The 17,110-nt window shown below is 43.4% G+C and overlaps 1 protein-coding gene across 3 annotated transcripts in view; it reads right to left on the bottom strand.

Moving 5' to 3' along the window:
• The window catches only part of ELOVL6 (ELOVL fatty acid elongase 6), a 134,448-nt gene extending 118,570 nt beyond the window's left edge, over positions 1-15,878 (bottom strand). The window contains exons 1-2 of one of the 3 annotated variants that reach the window (XM_015471503.3): positions 15,781-15,878; positions 14,992-15,112 (exon numbers count right to left, since the gene is read on the bottom strand). In XM_015471503.3, the coding sequence (XP_015326989.1) occupies positions 14,992-15,074 (83 nt within the window). In that variant the 5' untranslated portion in view covers positions 15,075-15,112; positions 15,781-15,878. 3 annotated transcript variants of the gene reach the window in all.
• Positions 15,879-17,110: the final 1,232 nt, after the last annotated feature.

The raw sequence follows: 17,110 nt of genomic DNA, 5'->3' as shown, positions 1-17,110 counted from the left end.
CACTGCAAGAAAGAGCAGGTGGGAATGAGTTCGGCTTGTCCAACTCACAAAGACAAGGAAGGGCCATGCTTTACCTGTTCTCCTCAACATGTGGGGCTGTAGTGGGTCGGGAGGCGCATGGGTTCCAGTCTTGGGAGATGGGCATGCTCAAGATTGAATCCCAAGTCAGTCACTCACTTGCTCTGGGGCAGAAGTGAGCCAATCATTTCTTTACGACTCACTTTCCTCAACTATAAAGGAACAGTTACAGTGCATTCCTGCCCAGACTATCAGGGGAATTTATGAAATAAGGTATGTAGAAGTTACCAGGTAACATCTGCTTCAAAAAACCAAACATTTACCCATGCATTCGAGAGAAGCCAAGATGGATTTCCAAGGACAATCAACCCTACACTGTCCACCTGCACCCTTTGGCCCACCAGGGCAGATGGAAGGGAGGGGTGGTCCTCTCTAAGCAAGGCGACCAACTAGGCTTTTCTACCTTCCTAACTGATTATCAACAAATGAGCCGCTTTTCAATATACCTGGCCACTTCCCCCGTCAGTGACACAGAGTCCCATTACTCCTAGGACAGCTTAGCAACACAGCCTGGCTCAGAGCCCAGCTTCCAGGATGATACCTCAGCATTATCCATTCCCCTGGGGACCGGATTCTAGCCTGCTAGTGAGATTAGGAAATGCCTTGGGCCACATGAATCTGGGCCTTGTGCTGGTGTGTTCTTTGATATCCTATCACTGACTTTCTTCAAACATTGCTCTAGTCTTGGTCTAGGACATTGCCTTATCCTTACCTTATTGCCAAAATCATCTAAGTCTTTTGAGGAATAATTAGATACCTGGTTGCCGTCCTCTTCAGATATTAACTCTCTTAAATTCTGTGTTGGTACTTTTGGCCTGGCTAACAGAGAGCCCCTGAACACTGCCTCTTAATCTCGGCCCTCTGTACACAGTCATGGCTGGCATATCGGAGAACATGGGGTTGGTTTTCTCTTCTACCACCTTAAAAGTAAATGCCCAGTTCTCCTTTTTGTCAATCTACCTACAATAAGAGCTCTCAAGTTTCCTGCCTCTTAATGGAGTCTTTCTAAAGTCCCACTATAGTGATTTTCTTTTCTATTTTCTATAATTTCTATATTCCAGCACTTGAGTATTTGCTCTGCTATATGACACCTACCTATATTTTGCATGGACATTTGCCTTCCTGAATGGATTGTAATTCAAATAGATAGAGATATTTACAGAGGATCTAACACTCATAGGACATTGCCTTCTTCTCTCTCTTCTTGCCCATCTCCTGCATGCCACGCACACTCTGATCTTTTAGTAATTACCAGCTGGTTTGACCCAAGAACAGATGGATCAGCCTGGATGCACACAGCTGCTGAAGAGCAAGACCTCTAGAAGTCTCTCCACTAGTAAAATATTAGGTGCATTGAGACAACTATTGGTTCCCTGGAGTAAAAACCTAACCCTGTTTTCAAAAGACAATCATAATTAGAATTTTGGTACATACACAGGTAAAACTGTAACAAACTAACTGTACTAATTATGTATATGTATGTGTGCAATGTGTGTGTTTTACAAATTGGCCAGACTGTTTTGTAGGCAGGTAATTTTTCCCTGTAATATTATATGATGTACATTTTCTACCAAGATACATTTCTCGGTAATGTAACTTTAATGGGTATATAAGTATCTATAAAATTTTTCTGGGTTTTTTTTGGGGGGGTGGGTGTGCAGGTAGAGGACCCTTCTATCAGACTATTCTTGACTATAATTGATCTTAGTCAAGTACATACAAGAAGATCACTGATATTAATTTTTAATAATAATTACATATATATACATATACTTATTTTGTAGAGTTATTTTCTCAGCCATAGAAGAACAGAATGCCTACTTCAATGTTTAAGGCTAATTTAATAGTCTGCACAAAACTTTTTGAGGCCTATAGGTACTGACAAATATCAGTCCAATTAAGGAAGTTCTTTCTTGTATTTTTGGTATAAAATTCTAGATTTAGTGCTTGATTCCAATTGGAAAGTCCAGTAAGGGAATTTTTTTTTAAGATTAATGTTCAGTAGAAATTCTGCCTTTGTATCACTGTAAGACTACAACCCAGAATATGTGAACACAGAAGAGATTACCAAAAATAAATAAATGAAACTCTTCAAGAGTGAATAAGCATATTCTATAAGTATTTTTAGCTTAAGTGAGCATTATATTGCTGTAAATTATTGGAATAAGAGTCCCATCCAAAAGATACAACCATAATTATTACCAAAACTCCTATTTCACACAGTATACTTCCAGCGATCTGGACTTTCCTAAAGAAAATGAATGAAGCCCACTCTGTCACCCATCCCTATACTTTTAAAACACTGTCTTTGGAAATGGTTTCTGTGATTTTCCCAGTAAGTGCTGGGTTGCAGGCCAAAGTGGGAGACAGAGTGCAGCCAGTGGGCAGACTCAGCCTACCAGGCTATGAACCCGTCTCTGAGGATGCCCAGCATCTGAACCCCTTTCTGTAGGAGTCTTTGCAAGTTACTCATGCTCTTTGTACCTGGGGTTCCTCAGTTGCAAAACAGGCCCCATCACAAAGTGCATTTTGTAAAGCGGAGGCTTAGTTGAGTCACTGTTCATAAAGTCCCTGTTAGACCTGGGATAGGCTCTCAATAACTGTTAGTTAACATTCTTGTTGGGCTTCCCAAATGGAACAGTGGTAAAGCGTCTGCCTGCCAATGCAAGAGACAAGAGTTTGATCCCTGGGTCGGGAAGATCTCCTGGAGAAGGAAATGGCAACCCACTCCAGTGTTCTTGCCTGGAAAATTCCATGGATAGAGGAGCCTGGTTGGCTACAATCCACGGAGCTGCAAAGAGTTGGACATGACTGAGCACACACACACACATAATACCCTTATTAAATGCCCAGAAGTCTTCAAATAAGCATTACTCACAAATTCTAGCGAACACAATTTAATCACTTTCCACAATCATAAATCCAATTGATAAGGATTAATTGTGTATGTTTGAGTGCATGTACAGGTGTGTTTTCAATTACCCATCCTTCTCTCCCCAGTTCTCTCTGGATTCTCCCTTAGAAAACCCCAAGTTTTCTTTTGTCCCTTAATAAAATTTGTCCTTTAATAAAATTTCAAATCTCGAGCTTTTAAAGGCATGCTTTGTGATACAAATCCGAAAAGACAAGTTCTCTGTATGTATGAAGAGACGCCTTCTCAGCATTCTGTGAAAAAGTATTTTCACTGCTAAGCATAGCTGAGTGCTGCCATTATAAATCAGGGTTATCCAGGACAGCACAAACACTTGAACTCTGGATGTTACCTCCTATAGCAGAATACAGTTGATCCTCATTATTGCAAGTTCACCTACTTATTAGAATTTATTTCTCACCCCCCACACAGTGCTTCCATGGTCATTCATGGTCATTCACAGAGTGGTGAGTAATCTGAGTTGCCCAATGCCTGAGCTTCAGGCTTAGGTCAAACAAGGTAATGCTCTGCCTTCTTATTTCAACTCTCATATTGGAAATAAGTGTCCATTTTTCAGTCTACTTAGTGTTACATGTTGGAGAAGGCAATGGCAACCCACTCCAGTACTCTTGCCTGGAAAATCCCATGGACGGAGGAGCCTGGTGGGCTGCAGTCCATGGGGTCACTAAGAGTGACTTCATTTTCACTTTTCACTTTCATGCATTGGAGAAGGAAATGACAACCCACTCCAGTGTTCTTGCCTGGAGAATCCCAGGGACAGCAGAGCCTGGTGGGCTGCCATCTATGGGGTCGCACTGAGTTGCATACGACTGAAGCTACTTAGCAGCAGCAGCAGCAGTGTCACATGTTCTACACTTTTGTGCTTTTTTGTTGGTGATTTCCCTGTTAAAAATGGCCCCCAGGGCTGAAATGCCATCTAACTAATGTTCCTAAATACAAGGCTGTCCTGTTTTACAGAGAAATTCATGTGTTCGATCACATTCTTTCAGGCATGAGTTATGGTGCTGTTGGCTGTGAGTTCAGTGTTCATGAATCAACTATACATAAATAAGGTGTAAAATAAGGTGTCTTTAAACAGAAACACTGGATAGGAAATGGCAACCCACTCCAATATTCTTGCTTGGAAAATTCCATGGACAGAGAGGAGCCTGGTGGCCTACAGTCCATGGGGTCACAAAGAGTCAGACATGACTGAACAAGTGAGCATGCAAACAGAAACATATAAAACAAAGTTATGTGTTGACTGGTTGACAAAAATATGGCCAGAAGCTTGCAGGAACCTAACTCTGTATTTCTTCTAGGAACAGAATTTGCCAATTTAGTGTTTCCAGTGACGTTATAGAACATATCTAGTCAAGTAATGAGAATCAATTGCACCACCTATAAGGAAAATGGACAGAGGGAGACAGTACTAATCCATACAAAAACTTTGTGGAGTATAATCCGGACTTCATATCGGTTGGTTAGTGATTACCTTCTCTTTTGTAACCAAGGACTTTAAGTCTTGTTACAGTGAGACAGGGGTTTCGTTGGTGGCTCAGAAGATGAAGAATCTGCCCACGGTGAAAGAGGACCAGGGTTCGATCCCTGGGTTGGGAAGATCCCCTGGAGAAGGGAATGGCAACTCACTCCAGTGTTCTTGCCTGGAAAATTCCATGGACAGACAACCTGGTAGGCTACAGTCCATGGGGTGGCAAAGAGTTGGACACAACTGAGCGACTAACACGGTGAGACAATGAACCTATGTTGCCTGGAATATGGGGAGTTTTCATCTGAACTTTATGTTACCTAGTGCAGAGGAAGTACACGAAAACTAACGTTCACGGATCTCCCAAACCTGCTTTTCTTGAGATCCTAAGTACAAGAGGAAAAACAGCATTCCGAGCCATGCTGACTTTTCATATGTTCATGTGATACCTTCCTGTACCTTCCTGTATCAGCCCTGTGCTGAGTCATCTGCAGGTCTGTGTAAGAAAGTAGAAAAAGCCCAACCTGCATAACCATAGTAGTGTGCTATTTCATCCACTGACCTCATCCGCTTATCACTGTATTCAAATAGCACCTCTGACCTGCTTCCCCGCCTCAACAACACAAATTGCTGGGTGTGACTTAGTCAAGCCTGAGAATGAACACCAACAGAGAAAGGTGAACTAGGGCCTGACAAGGCTCAGAAGCAGGCCATCACAGAAGCAGGTAGATACAGTAAGGACGGTAAAAACCCAGATAGAACCTGAAACACTAATACCATTATTAAGCCACTGAACGACTACAAAGTTTTCCAATCGGAGCTACTCTTATATGAAATAAGTAAAAGTTTTATGTTTTAAGCCACAGTTATAATGCTGCTGCTGCTGCTGCTAAGTCGCTTCAGTCGTGTCTGGCTCTGTGCGACCCCATAGACAGCAGCCCACCAGGCTCCCCTGTCCCTGGGATTCTCCAGGTAAGAACACTGGAGTGGGTTGCCATTTCCTTCTTCAATGTGTCAAAGTGAAAAGTGAAAGTGAAGATGCTCAGTCATGTCCGACTCTTAGCGACCCCATGGACTGCAGCCCACCAGGCTCCTCCATCCATGGGATTTTCCAGGCAAGAGTACTGGAGTGGGGTGCCATTGCCTTCTCCTAATTATAATGTTACTTGCAGTTAAAAGCATCTTAACACTATTCCTTGATTGGTGGTTTGTTCTACACAGCAAACTGATGTTATTACCCAAAGAAGACATAATCCATGAAGAAAATAATCTGAAATATACTGCATATTTATTCTACTGGTCTATTAACCAGTGTAGTCTTTGCTCTTTTGAAAACAGTGACACATGTCTCCTCAAGCTTTTCCAATGTCAGCTAGAACAAACACTACATTAAAGAAACACAATTATCCCACTTAACAATTTGGTGAAGAAGTATTTAAGAATAGGGAAAAATGTTCCAACCTTTATCAAGAAAAAAAAGTCAGGTTACAGAAAAATAGGGTATGAACTCTATGAAAATATTCTTGCTAAAAATATAAAGATGGATAAATGGAAAGAAAGATGTTTAAAAAGATTTACACCAAAATGTTTACCTAAAGGTAACTTTTACTCTATTTTTTCTTATGTTACCTAAATTTCTGACAATGTATAATTTCAAGTTACTTGCACCAGGCCTACCCACTGAATGAAGAAACTATAACTACAAAAGAAACTGAAGAAAAAAAAAAAAGCAGCAGCTACAACTTAATAGGAGTTTATTCCCTTACAAACTGTTTGTGACAATACATAGCTCTATGAAGATGCATCCTAATACCTTTCTACATAAGATCTTAAGAGAAAAGTAAAGATTTTATGTATATCTCCTAATTCTAGGCCTCCAGACGCATATAATTTGATGAAAACCAACACATATACAAACTTCAGGAACTAGCGTGGAAATATTAAATCTTTAAACTCAGCTGAACTCATGAGAAAACAAGAGTATTATTTTCAGGTGAAAAAAAAGCAATTTAAGCCAACTACTGAAGACAATTGGCATGCTATTGATGGTCTGATCCAAGATCAATGAAAACACAGCTTATAGCAATACTTGGGTAAACTACCTATATTCCAAATATTCTACACTTTGCATATCAACAAGGCATTTGGAACTGTTATATTGTAACCACCTAAGGAAAATAGTTTAAATCTATTAGAGCACATCTAGACAAGACAGACTATAAATATAAAAGAGACTATGTATTCTACTCACTAAGAAAAGTTTTATCCCGAAAGGAGTATACAATTGCACCACTTTTCGTTAGAATCTATGTTCCAGTGAGTCCCTTGGACAGCAAGGAGATCAAACCAGTCAATCATAAAGGAAATCGACCCTAAATATTCACTGGAAGAACTGAGGCTGAAGCTGAAGCTCTAGTACTTTGGCTACTTGATGCAAACACCTGACTCATTGCAGAAGACTCTGATGCTGAGTAAGATTGAGAGCAGGAGGAGAAGGGGATGACAGAGGATGAGACGGCTGGATAACATCACCGACTCAATGGACATGAGTGTGAGCAAACTCCGGGAGACAGTGTAGGACAGGGAAGCCTGGTGTGCTGCAGTCCATGGGGTTGCAAAGACTAAGACACAACTGAGCAACTGAACAAGAACAGCATTTCAATGTGCGAAGGTAGGATGAGCATAACTCACCAGCTTGAGTCCCTATACCCTGTCCCTTCAGCATTGCTGGGGAAAAAAGAGGCTCTGGATACCAAATGTTTTGTGGGGAAGAAACAGTCTCCCCAAAACTGAGCTTTTTGTTCCTTAGCCAAGAGATAATTCACAAAAACACAGTAGAGTCTTTCTTCTTTTTTTTCGTCCAGCTTATTCTGTGCAGATTTCCTTTGTGAGTGTGTTAGTCTCTCTATGTAATAATGCAAATTTAAAAAAGCAGCTCTCTGGTTTGCCTGAACTATCCACATAAATACCAATCCAAGCCTACATAGCAGCTGCAGGATGTTGACCATTTCTTATCTGCTAACGAGGGATAAGCATCAACATTGGCTCAATTAAAAAAGAATTCAATAATAAAGATTTCTTTGTAAAAGTACCACAATATTCATATCATATGGCATTCAAATGAAAGCCTATTTTCAAGATAAAGTATAAATAGATATCAAGTGTTTAAAATATGTGAAAATTTGTTTGAACATTTAAAAATTTATCCAAGTTTATAATGTGAAAATTTCTGTTTAAATGTTTTGCAAAGTCAAGGACAATCGTACAGCCCTCACCCTCTACCAGTTGGAACTCTAACTACATACTCAGAGACTGTGCCAATCAGAACACTGTATACCTGATAGGCTGTAATTTTGGTATTAGACTCATAAACATGTTGCTCTAGAATATGAAATGATGAACAATTTCTTATGCTTTATTTTAGAGTAGTTGTCAAATTAAAAAAAGATTTTTTTTCTACGATAGGAAAAAAGTTGCCTTAAAAAATTACCTGAAAAAGAATGAAGGTACTTTTTCTTCTAATGTTACAGAAGTCATAAATGTTTAGCAAATTAAATTTTAAAATTTACTTCAAGAAATATTATTTTTTGAGGAAAATTAACACTCTTTTAGAAAAATCACGTCTAATATACCTAACACATATTAAGTATGCAGTATTTTCCTTATAGTGATTATTTTCTTTTTTGGTCCTTTGGAATATTTCTAACCATATTTCTTGTTTTCTTGTTTCCAAAAAGAACACTTAAGTTGTCTGCAGTTTAAGTGCAGAACTTTTTCTAAATTTATAAAAGGTAAAACCAAAATCTCATCATTAATTCAATTACAGAAATTTTGTTACGAACTATATCCCATAGGATTTGGAGCCATTCTTCTCCACCCTCTTCTCCCTGCTCCAGTAACCTTTTGTATGCTGACTGAGACAATGCAAAGACTCTTATGGAAAAAGGAACACCAAGTCTTCCTAGACACAGCGAACTAAAAACAAAACATTACTTCTCATGTGCTCACATGGAAATCCCTTCTAACGAGGAAATACAGAAGAAGCAAGTGTTCAAAGCAATGCCCCAAAGTGATTAGACCTCTGCAAGGCAATCCTGTGAAAAATCTCTCAGCACTTAGTTCCCAACCATATCCCTGGTTCTTCCTACCGGACCAGACACACCAGATTCTCTGGCTCCACACAGGCTGGCCTCTGGACTAGACTGGTCCTTTATACCCCTTACAACCTTCACTGCAGACAGTAACTAAATCCTTCCAGCGCCTCTAAATCAGACTCTGTTTCCCAGGCAATGGGCAGTGCTGGAGTATTTGTTAATGATATATCCAATGTACGTGTGCGCAGTCTATTTCCAGATGCCACAAGGTCCCTGAGCCAATTATCCTATTGTTTTTTGCTCTCCAGAGGCAGGTTTATGTTTAATCTTTTATTGCTGTTAGATTAGATGACTCTTGTCCCTGGGGGTCCTTTGCCCTATTAGATACATTCCTGAAACCCAGACATAAAAGTTGTCATGTTCAAGTCAAACAAGTGTCTGTTATAACCTTCCCTTAAAGAGGCAGGACACGTTCCTACTTAAAAAAAAAAAAATCAAACTGTATAATTTGGAATTGGAGAGAGAAATTTATTGTGACCTCAATCAACAGTATGGCTTACCTTTACTTTAATTTGATAAAGTATACATCTGAAATAAGAATGTGCATTTCTGTCCTCACAAAATGCTTTATGTTTGAAGGAAAGGTATGACCAACCTAGATAGCATTATTAAAAAGCAGAGACATTACTTTGCCAACAAAGGTCCGCCTAGTCAAGGCTATGGTTTTTCCAATGGTCATGTATGGATGTGAGAGTTGGATGGTGAAGAAAGCTAAGCGCCAAAGAATTGATGCTTTTGAACCATGGTGTTGGAGAAGACTCTTGAGAGTCCCTTGGACTGCAAGGAGATCCAACCAGTCCATCCTAAAGGAGATCAGTCCTGGGTGTTGACTGGAACGGCTGATGCTAAAGCTGAAACTCCAGTACTTTGGCCACCTGATGGGAAGAACTGACTCATTTGAAAAGACCCTGATGCTGGGAAAGATTGAGGGCAGGAGAAGGGGACAAGAGAGGATGAGATGGCTAGACGGCATCACCGACTCAATGTACATGAGTTTGGGTGAACTCCAGGAGTTGGTGATGGACAGGGAGGCCTGGCGTGCTGTAATTCATGGGGTCGCAAAGAGTTAGACAGGACTGAGTGACTGAACTGAACTGAACATTAAAAGAACCAAGGAGTCGTGTCTAGACCACAAAATTTAACTTCCAGTTTAACAAAAGGCCTATGTAAACATTTTATCACTATATTCATATTTATTACTAATGCGAATATAGAGACAGATAATCATAAATAATTTGCATGATTCCTGGAAACCCTAGAGAAGCCAGACTGCATGAATATACATCACATAAAAGTTCAGATTAAAGTTGAGACAATATTATTTGCTAGGATCACAACAGAGATTGCAATTTTTCTCTGTATACATTTTCTCAGTGTTCTCACTCTTAACCTAGTGCCTAAGAGGCCAACATCTCAAATGCTTTCTAAAGTTTATTGAATAAATGTTAAGTTCCTCACACTTAGGATTTTCAATTTTAAGGCTAATATGAACTGTGATTCTCCAAACTAAATGGCAAAAACACACTGGGTACAGTGTGGACACAGTAGTTTCCTAGACAGCTGACCACATTTGTATTGATTAAATGAGACACTGTGGCCTTTTCTGTCTTATGACCACAGACGGTACTGTTTTCCAGCCACTTTTCTTACAAAAACACACAAGTCACAAGGAGGATTTTAGAGATCAATGCAAAACAATTGTCACTCCAGGAAAAACAGCCTGCATTCCAAAGTGTGATAGACATTAGATGCTATATTTTGAGTAAAAATCTAACACAGGCTTATAATACTTTTATGTTTTTTCATATTGAAATTGTATGTTACCTTCCAAATCTCACATCTAAGAAAAAACAAAAAGATGTGCAATTTCTTTTTAACAGTGTTTAATTTTTTCCTTAGTAAAAACCAATCTGTAGATAGTTTCCTTAGCCAGACAGTATTTACTTCTAAAAATCCCCACACTATCTTATAGACCTCAAACACAGCATACAAAATACAAAAACAATAAAATCTTTATAACCATTACCACGGGTGGAAAGAAGGTCAGAAAAATATACAAAGCAGTGAAAGGCTGGGTGTGAAGGATGTCATAGGGGAGCGGGGGAGGGTTTCGTGAGGTTCTAGGCAAACCCTGTGATGACGTCACCTCACAGACATAATGTTACAGCAGTCAGCACAGGCCTCCTGCTTTCTTATTGGTGAACACCGTGTCAGCCGACATCAGAAGATAATCATCATTGGTCAGACAATTACAACTGAAGCAACTAGCATCCACCACTGCTAGCTCAGACCTGGCAGGCTGCTGAAAGAGAAGGCAGAGCTTAGCCCAGCTGCCCTTCTCAGTCAGTGAATTTTATGTCACCTTACCAATCCCTAGGCGATTTTGCCCCCTTCCCAGCAGACCCCATAAATGAAGTCAGCTACTTGTGAAAATAACAGGTAAAGGCCAGACATGTCATAAAAGAACAAAACACCTCTATTTTCAATGCTGTAAAACCACAAGGACTTTTCAGTGTCAAATCAGAACTTAAAAATGTTGTTAAGCTAAAAACAGGTATTTTCCTCTATCTCATGCAATATCCTCTCATTTACCAGATAATATTACCCAGGATACTTTTTAACTGACATATAAAGATGCGGCTCAGGGTGATTCTCCAAGGCATATTTATTACTCTGCATTTTCCCATAGTTTTTCTAATGTATTATATGTGAAACTATTTGCTAGAAAAGTAAAATGGTCTATAGTATTTATCCCATGTCTAAAACAATGAATACAGGGTTAATCATTGTTTGAGCAGCAATAAACTTGATAAATTTGCTTCAGTTCAACTCTAGTTTATAAAAACACCACTCCAAAATAAGGGTCCCATTACATTAATATGTAATAAAGTAATGAATACAGATTATAGGATAAGTTTAATAAAGGCCTTCTTAAATCATATTCAAAGTGCAGACAGCACCCTGACAAAACAACAACACTCCTGACCTTCCTTGCAATTCTTCAAAACACAGTGAGTGCAGCTTAATCTTTGAGAGATAAGTTATAACTTAATTCTGTAAACTGAGTTTTATTTGAGGCTATGTCTAGGGAATTTTTAAGGACAACTGAAAATAATTTGTCAAAAAAATACAGTAGAAACTTCACAACATTGTTTTTCCTCCAGAAGCTATTTCAAGTCATCTGTAGTTAATGAGTCTGGCACATGCAAGACTTTGTGCTCCCTAAACTTTCCCTCTCCTCAAGAGCGTGTGAGCCTTGGTTAACAAGGGATATGAAAAGGAAAACCTTCATTTTCTAATACACCTAGTTCAAGACTTTTTGGCTGTTGACATTTTGGGAGAGGTCTATAAAATGGGCACCCAAGGATACTGGGAGAAACGCATACACTCTGGGATAAAAAAAGGAAGCAAGACAATTAGGGTCAAAGAGAGAAAAAGTCAGAAAAAAGTCAGAAAGGGGAACTCCTAATATGTGACTATGGCATAGTATTCAAAACTCAAGGGAAGGCCAAGTCTGCTAAGGTTCAGGTAGCAGTGCTGGCAATAAAATAGACATCCATCATCACTTTAACTCACTAATTAAGACTTTTCCCAGGTATCTGCCCTGTACAATGTGTTCTTCAAGATGCATTCAAGAGTGGAATGAGAAACACGCCCTGAAGAGATGATGGTCTAGTAGGAGGCACAGTGTGTTAGTCACTCAGCCGTGTCTGACTCTCTGTGACCCCGTAGACTGCAGCCTGCCAGGCTCCTCTGGTCATGGAATTCTCCAGGCAAGAATACTGGAGTGGGTTGCCATTTCCTTCTCCTAGGAGGCACAGACATACATCTAAATACTTACGCATATGAATAAAAGCTAGGAAAGATACTGCCAGATGAAATGTACAGAAAAAGAGCTCAGAGTGGTAAGAGTCCAACAGGCAAAGATAAATTGGTGCATTTTTTCCCATTTTCAATCCCCAGAGGGTTATGCCCTGTTTGATTCGGGTGTATTGGTGTATTGGTCAATAGAGAAAGTGAAAGTGAAGTGGCTCAGTCGTGCCCGACTCTTCGGGACCCCATGGATAGCAGCCTGCACCAAGCTCCTCCGTCCATGGGATTTTCAAGGCAAGAGTACTGGAGTGGGTTGCCATTTCCCTCTCCAGGGAATCTTCCCAACCCAGGGATCGAACCCAGGTCTCTCACATTGTACACAGACGCTTTACGGTCTGAGCCACCAGGGAAGTCCAATAGAGAAAGAGGCGGGAAATAGTACCAGGAGGTGGTGGAAGCACAGAAAGTGGCCCCAGAGAAAAGGCAACAAGTGAGTAGGAGGAGTATCCACCGAGGAGGTGCAAGGAGAGGGGCTAGCCCACAGTGAGCTCGAGCATCCGGCCCGAGGGTAGGCCAGTTCCGGAGGGGCAGGTTCAACAAGCGTGCAGCAAGGTGAAGACTGGTCAGATATTAGGAAACACAGACAGCGCAGGGCCGATGGGACGGGAAGATGGACTGAGCGCTGTGACAAGACACCACGACTAACAGTCGCAAAGAAGACCTTCGCCTTCTGCTGGTTCGCCGCGCGGCTCCCGGCGCCACCGCCCCCGCCCGGCCTTCAGCACCACCCCCTACGCAGGAGGAGGAAGTGCCTGGAGAGAGGTCCCTTTAGTGGGGCCCGAGGGACGCTTGGCTTCCCTAAGCGCAGAGGCCTTAATTGTCTAAACTCCTACAGGATCGAGCCTCCCGGTGCACAACCATCTTCCGGACCCACCCTCCGCGCCTCCGCCCTCGGAGGCCCAGGAGGGGCCTCGGCCCAGAGCGCTGCCGCACTTCCCAGCCTTCCGAGCGAATCGCGTGGCCCTCCTGGCTTCCGGCTGTAGCCCTCCGGCCCCCGCGCCCGAGGAAGCCCCCAGCCACGCCGCAGCAAGTGTGAGCGCGCCAGGCCGCGCGCCGCGCCCGCCCCAACCGGCCCGACCCCGCCGGCGCGCATGGCGCACGGGGCGGGCCCAGCCTAAGACCACAAATGGCCAGCTGGTCCCCGGCGGGCCGGCCGCGAGGGAGAAGGCGGGAGCGGCGGCCGAACCTCCAGAGGAGAAGACGTTGAGCCCCCATTCCCGGGTTCCGGCGCAGAGCACCCACCCCCCAGCCTCCAGGCGCGCTAGCGTCTCCGGTTTCCCTTGATGAGCTGGGGGAGGGAAGGCAGGTCGTGAGGGCGCTGGGGGCACGCGCTAGCGCACGCGGCAGGCGGAATCCCCCACCTTCCCAGAGGTCCCTCGGCCCGACCCTCTCCAACAGTACCTGGGAGGCTGCCAGCAGCTGCCTAGCTGGGGGTTGCCTTGGGCTTTCTTTTTACTGATCGTCAGACACGGGGTTAAGGGGGGGTGGTTAGAGAATGTCTGCCACAGCAGCTCCGTCTACAAGCTAGAAGCGAGATGAACATACACACCCTCCCCTGTTAAATATTGCAAGGTGACACGGGATCGCTTCCCACACAGGGATTTCCAGAAGGACTGGCGGAGGGAACACAGTTAACAAGAAAAGATGCTTTCCCGGGTTAGAAGTTGTGTGGGGAACACTCCCCACCCCCCAAGGACTCTGCGGACCCAGGGGTTTTTAATCTGTGTCTCAACTCCAATCAGCAGCTTCCCACTAAATTAGAATCGAGTGTGTCCAAAAGGCGTTTCCGTAAAACAAACTTAATAATGGCGTGGCTCCACTCGCTCGGGTTCATTCATTTTTATTACTGTTTTCATTGTCCCCTCCTCCCCCACTCCCCGCCTCCGTCTCTTCAGGAAACTGGAAAGGGATCTGCATGGGGAAAAGGGGTCCAGGAAAGGAGGAATCTGGCTGGGGAGCAGCAAGGAGGAAGACAGTGAAGTAGAAGAGCTGCAAGGAGAAAGGAAGGGCAGACAGGAGGGATGGGGACAGGGCGAGGACCAGAGAGCAGAGGACGGCGGATGGGAAAGGGTTAAACAGAGCCGGAGACCAGGTCCTCCCTCCACTGCCTTTCACAATCTGTTTGCAGGAGGCCAAGCAAGAAAACCCAAATCTAGAGGGAAACCAGGAGTAGCTCAGGTAGGGTCTGTGGCGTCTCTCCCGCCTTCCCTGTCGCACTCTATGTACACATGTATGTTCTATGTTATATAATCTATGTTAAAGATGCATGTGTAGCCACGGTTCACCCAGGGGCACCCACAGACTCACGCGCTTCATGCAGCTCCAAGGTCTCCTGCACCGGGGAGACCCGGGAACTCAGCGATCCGCTCCCGCTACCCGCGATTCCTCGCCCCATTCACGCCCCAGAAAGGGAGTACCGACATTAAGGCACACCGGGAAAACGCGCGGGGCTCCTGGGGACAGTATCACACGAAAGCATCACCTACCAGTTTTCCTGCATCCACTGGATGGCTTCATTCTCGTTGAACTGCTTTTCGAATTCATATTCTTGTAAAGTCAACACTGACATGTTCACTGGGGCTGATCTTCGGAGTCGCTACGTGTTCTCTACACAAAATAAAATAATCTGTAAAGCGCTAGATTTCGAGTGCTCTCCAGTCTGTTTCCCCCACCCACCCCCCAAGGTCTTCCCCTCGCCGGTCGATCTCCGGCAACCGGTTTCCCCCAGCCTCTCTCAGCTACAGTCGGGGTTGAGCATTGCCTGTGCCTCCGCTCCCAGCTCCTCTCTCCGGGACTCTCCTCCTCCCGGCGTCCGCATCCACCGTAGGAGGAAATGAATGCCTTGCGGTCTTAGTGCCCGCACGTTTGTCCATCACCCTTTTTACTTGTCTGTGGGGAATCTCCTCCCCCTCGTGCGATTCGACAAATCTTAACCCTTTGCAAGAGACAGCGAGACCTCTCTAGCCCCGGGGGCAGTTTTGTTTATGCAAAGGTGACTAGGGGAGAGAAGGAAGGGCTAGGAGGGGGAGGAAGTAGCTTTGAGGTCATCTACAACGCCCTGTCCCGACCTCGTGGGCCGCCTCGCCAGGCCTTTGAATGAAGTTTCTGAAAACCAAGCGAAGCCCCAGGGCGAAAATAGCACGTAGGCTATAAGTAAGTAATAAAACCTGCCCGCTTCCTCGCCAACAATTCCAGGCAAATTTGCGCTGAGATGCCACGTGAAACGAACGCATTTTCTGCCTCCTTGCCCCTGCCGCACCCTCCAGGTCACTCACCGCCGAGCTCTGGCTTTGACTCAAGGTAACTTGGGGCCCGGTCTGCGGAGCCCCCCAGTCACGTGCCCGCTGGGGATGCTGAGGGCGAAGGTGGCAGAAAGTCGAGAGTGACTAGAAGCCAGAAGAGGAGGGAGGTTAGGTGGAGGGTTTGGATATGGAAAAGGGTAGAGGTAGTGCAGCAGCAGAGAGATAGTGAACTGAAACGAAGGGGGTAAGGCAGTTAGCAGATTGGAGAACTGGACCAACTGGTCCAATGCAAAAACTATTTGCGTGCCTAAGAAATTCGCTTTATTTATTTTACGGGTGTAGGTAGAAGAGAATCACCTTTGAGGAGAGGGCTAAATGTACCATTGACCCCTACTGACCTCCCAGTCTCACACCAATGTTTTAATATCAGTTTCCATATACACCGTCTTTCTTTTCTCAGAGGGAAAGTATTTTTTACCCTGTCCCTCCCTCCACTCATCCCCCACAAATTAAGAAAAGTGAAATGGGACATCCAGGCGTCTAATAATATACGCATGTAATTGTAAGCTTAAAATATAATAAGAATAACGAACCTATGCTTCAAAAATTAGGTGGACATTAGGACCAGGAAGAAAATTCTCTTACTCTGCACCTCCCCACCTCCAAGGCAGTCTAAAGATATTTTCATTTAAAGTCGAGTGCCTCAAACCACTGAAAACTGGAAACTGTGAGAAACATCTCTTTAAATAAGGAGGGTATAATAAAAAGTTAAGAGTGTTTTTTTTTTAATCCACCTGATCTGCCTCTTGCGAAATTTGTATGCAGGTTAGGAAGCAACAGTTACAACTGGACATGGAACAACAGACTGGTTCCAAATAGGAAAAGGAGTACCTCAAGGCTGTATATTGTTACCCTGCTTATTTAACTTATATGCAGAGTACATCATGAGAAACGCTGGACTGGAAGAAACACAAGCTGAAATCAAGATTGCTGGGAGAAATATCAATAACGTCAGACAGGCAGATGACACCGCCCTTATGGCAGAAAGTGAAGAGGAACTAAAAAGCCTCTTGATGAAAGTGAAAGAGGAGAGAAAAAGTTGGCTTAAAGCTCAACATTCAGAAAACGAAGATCATGGCATCCGGTCCCATCACTTCATGGGAAATAGATGGGGAAACAGTGGAAACAGTGTCAGACTTTATTTTTCTGGGCTCCAAAATCACTGCAGATGGTGACTGCAGCCATGAAATTAACAGATGCTTACTCCTTGGAAGGAAAGTTATGACCAACCTAGATAGCATATTCAAAAGCAGAGACATTACTTTGCCAACAAAGGTTCGTCTAGTCAAGGCTGTGGTTTTTC

This window comes from Bos taurus, chromosome 6 (assembly GCF_002263795.3).
Source record: "Bos taurus isolate L1 Dominette 01449 registration number 42190680 breed Hereford chromosome 6, ARS-UCD2.0, whole genome shotgun sequence".
Classification (NCBI taxonomy): domain Eukaryota; kingdom Metazoa; phylum Chordata; class Mammalia; order Artiodactyla; family Bovidae; genus Bos; species Bos taurus.
Note: the sequence above shows the minus strand (reverse complement) of the source record. Positions and strands in the feature narration are given on the sequence as shown.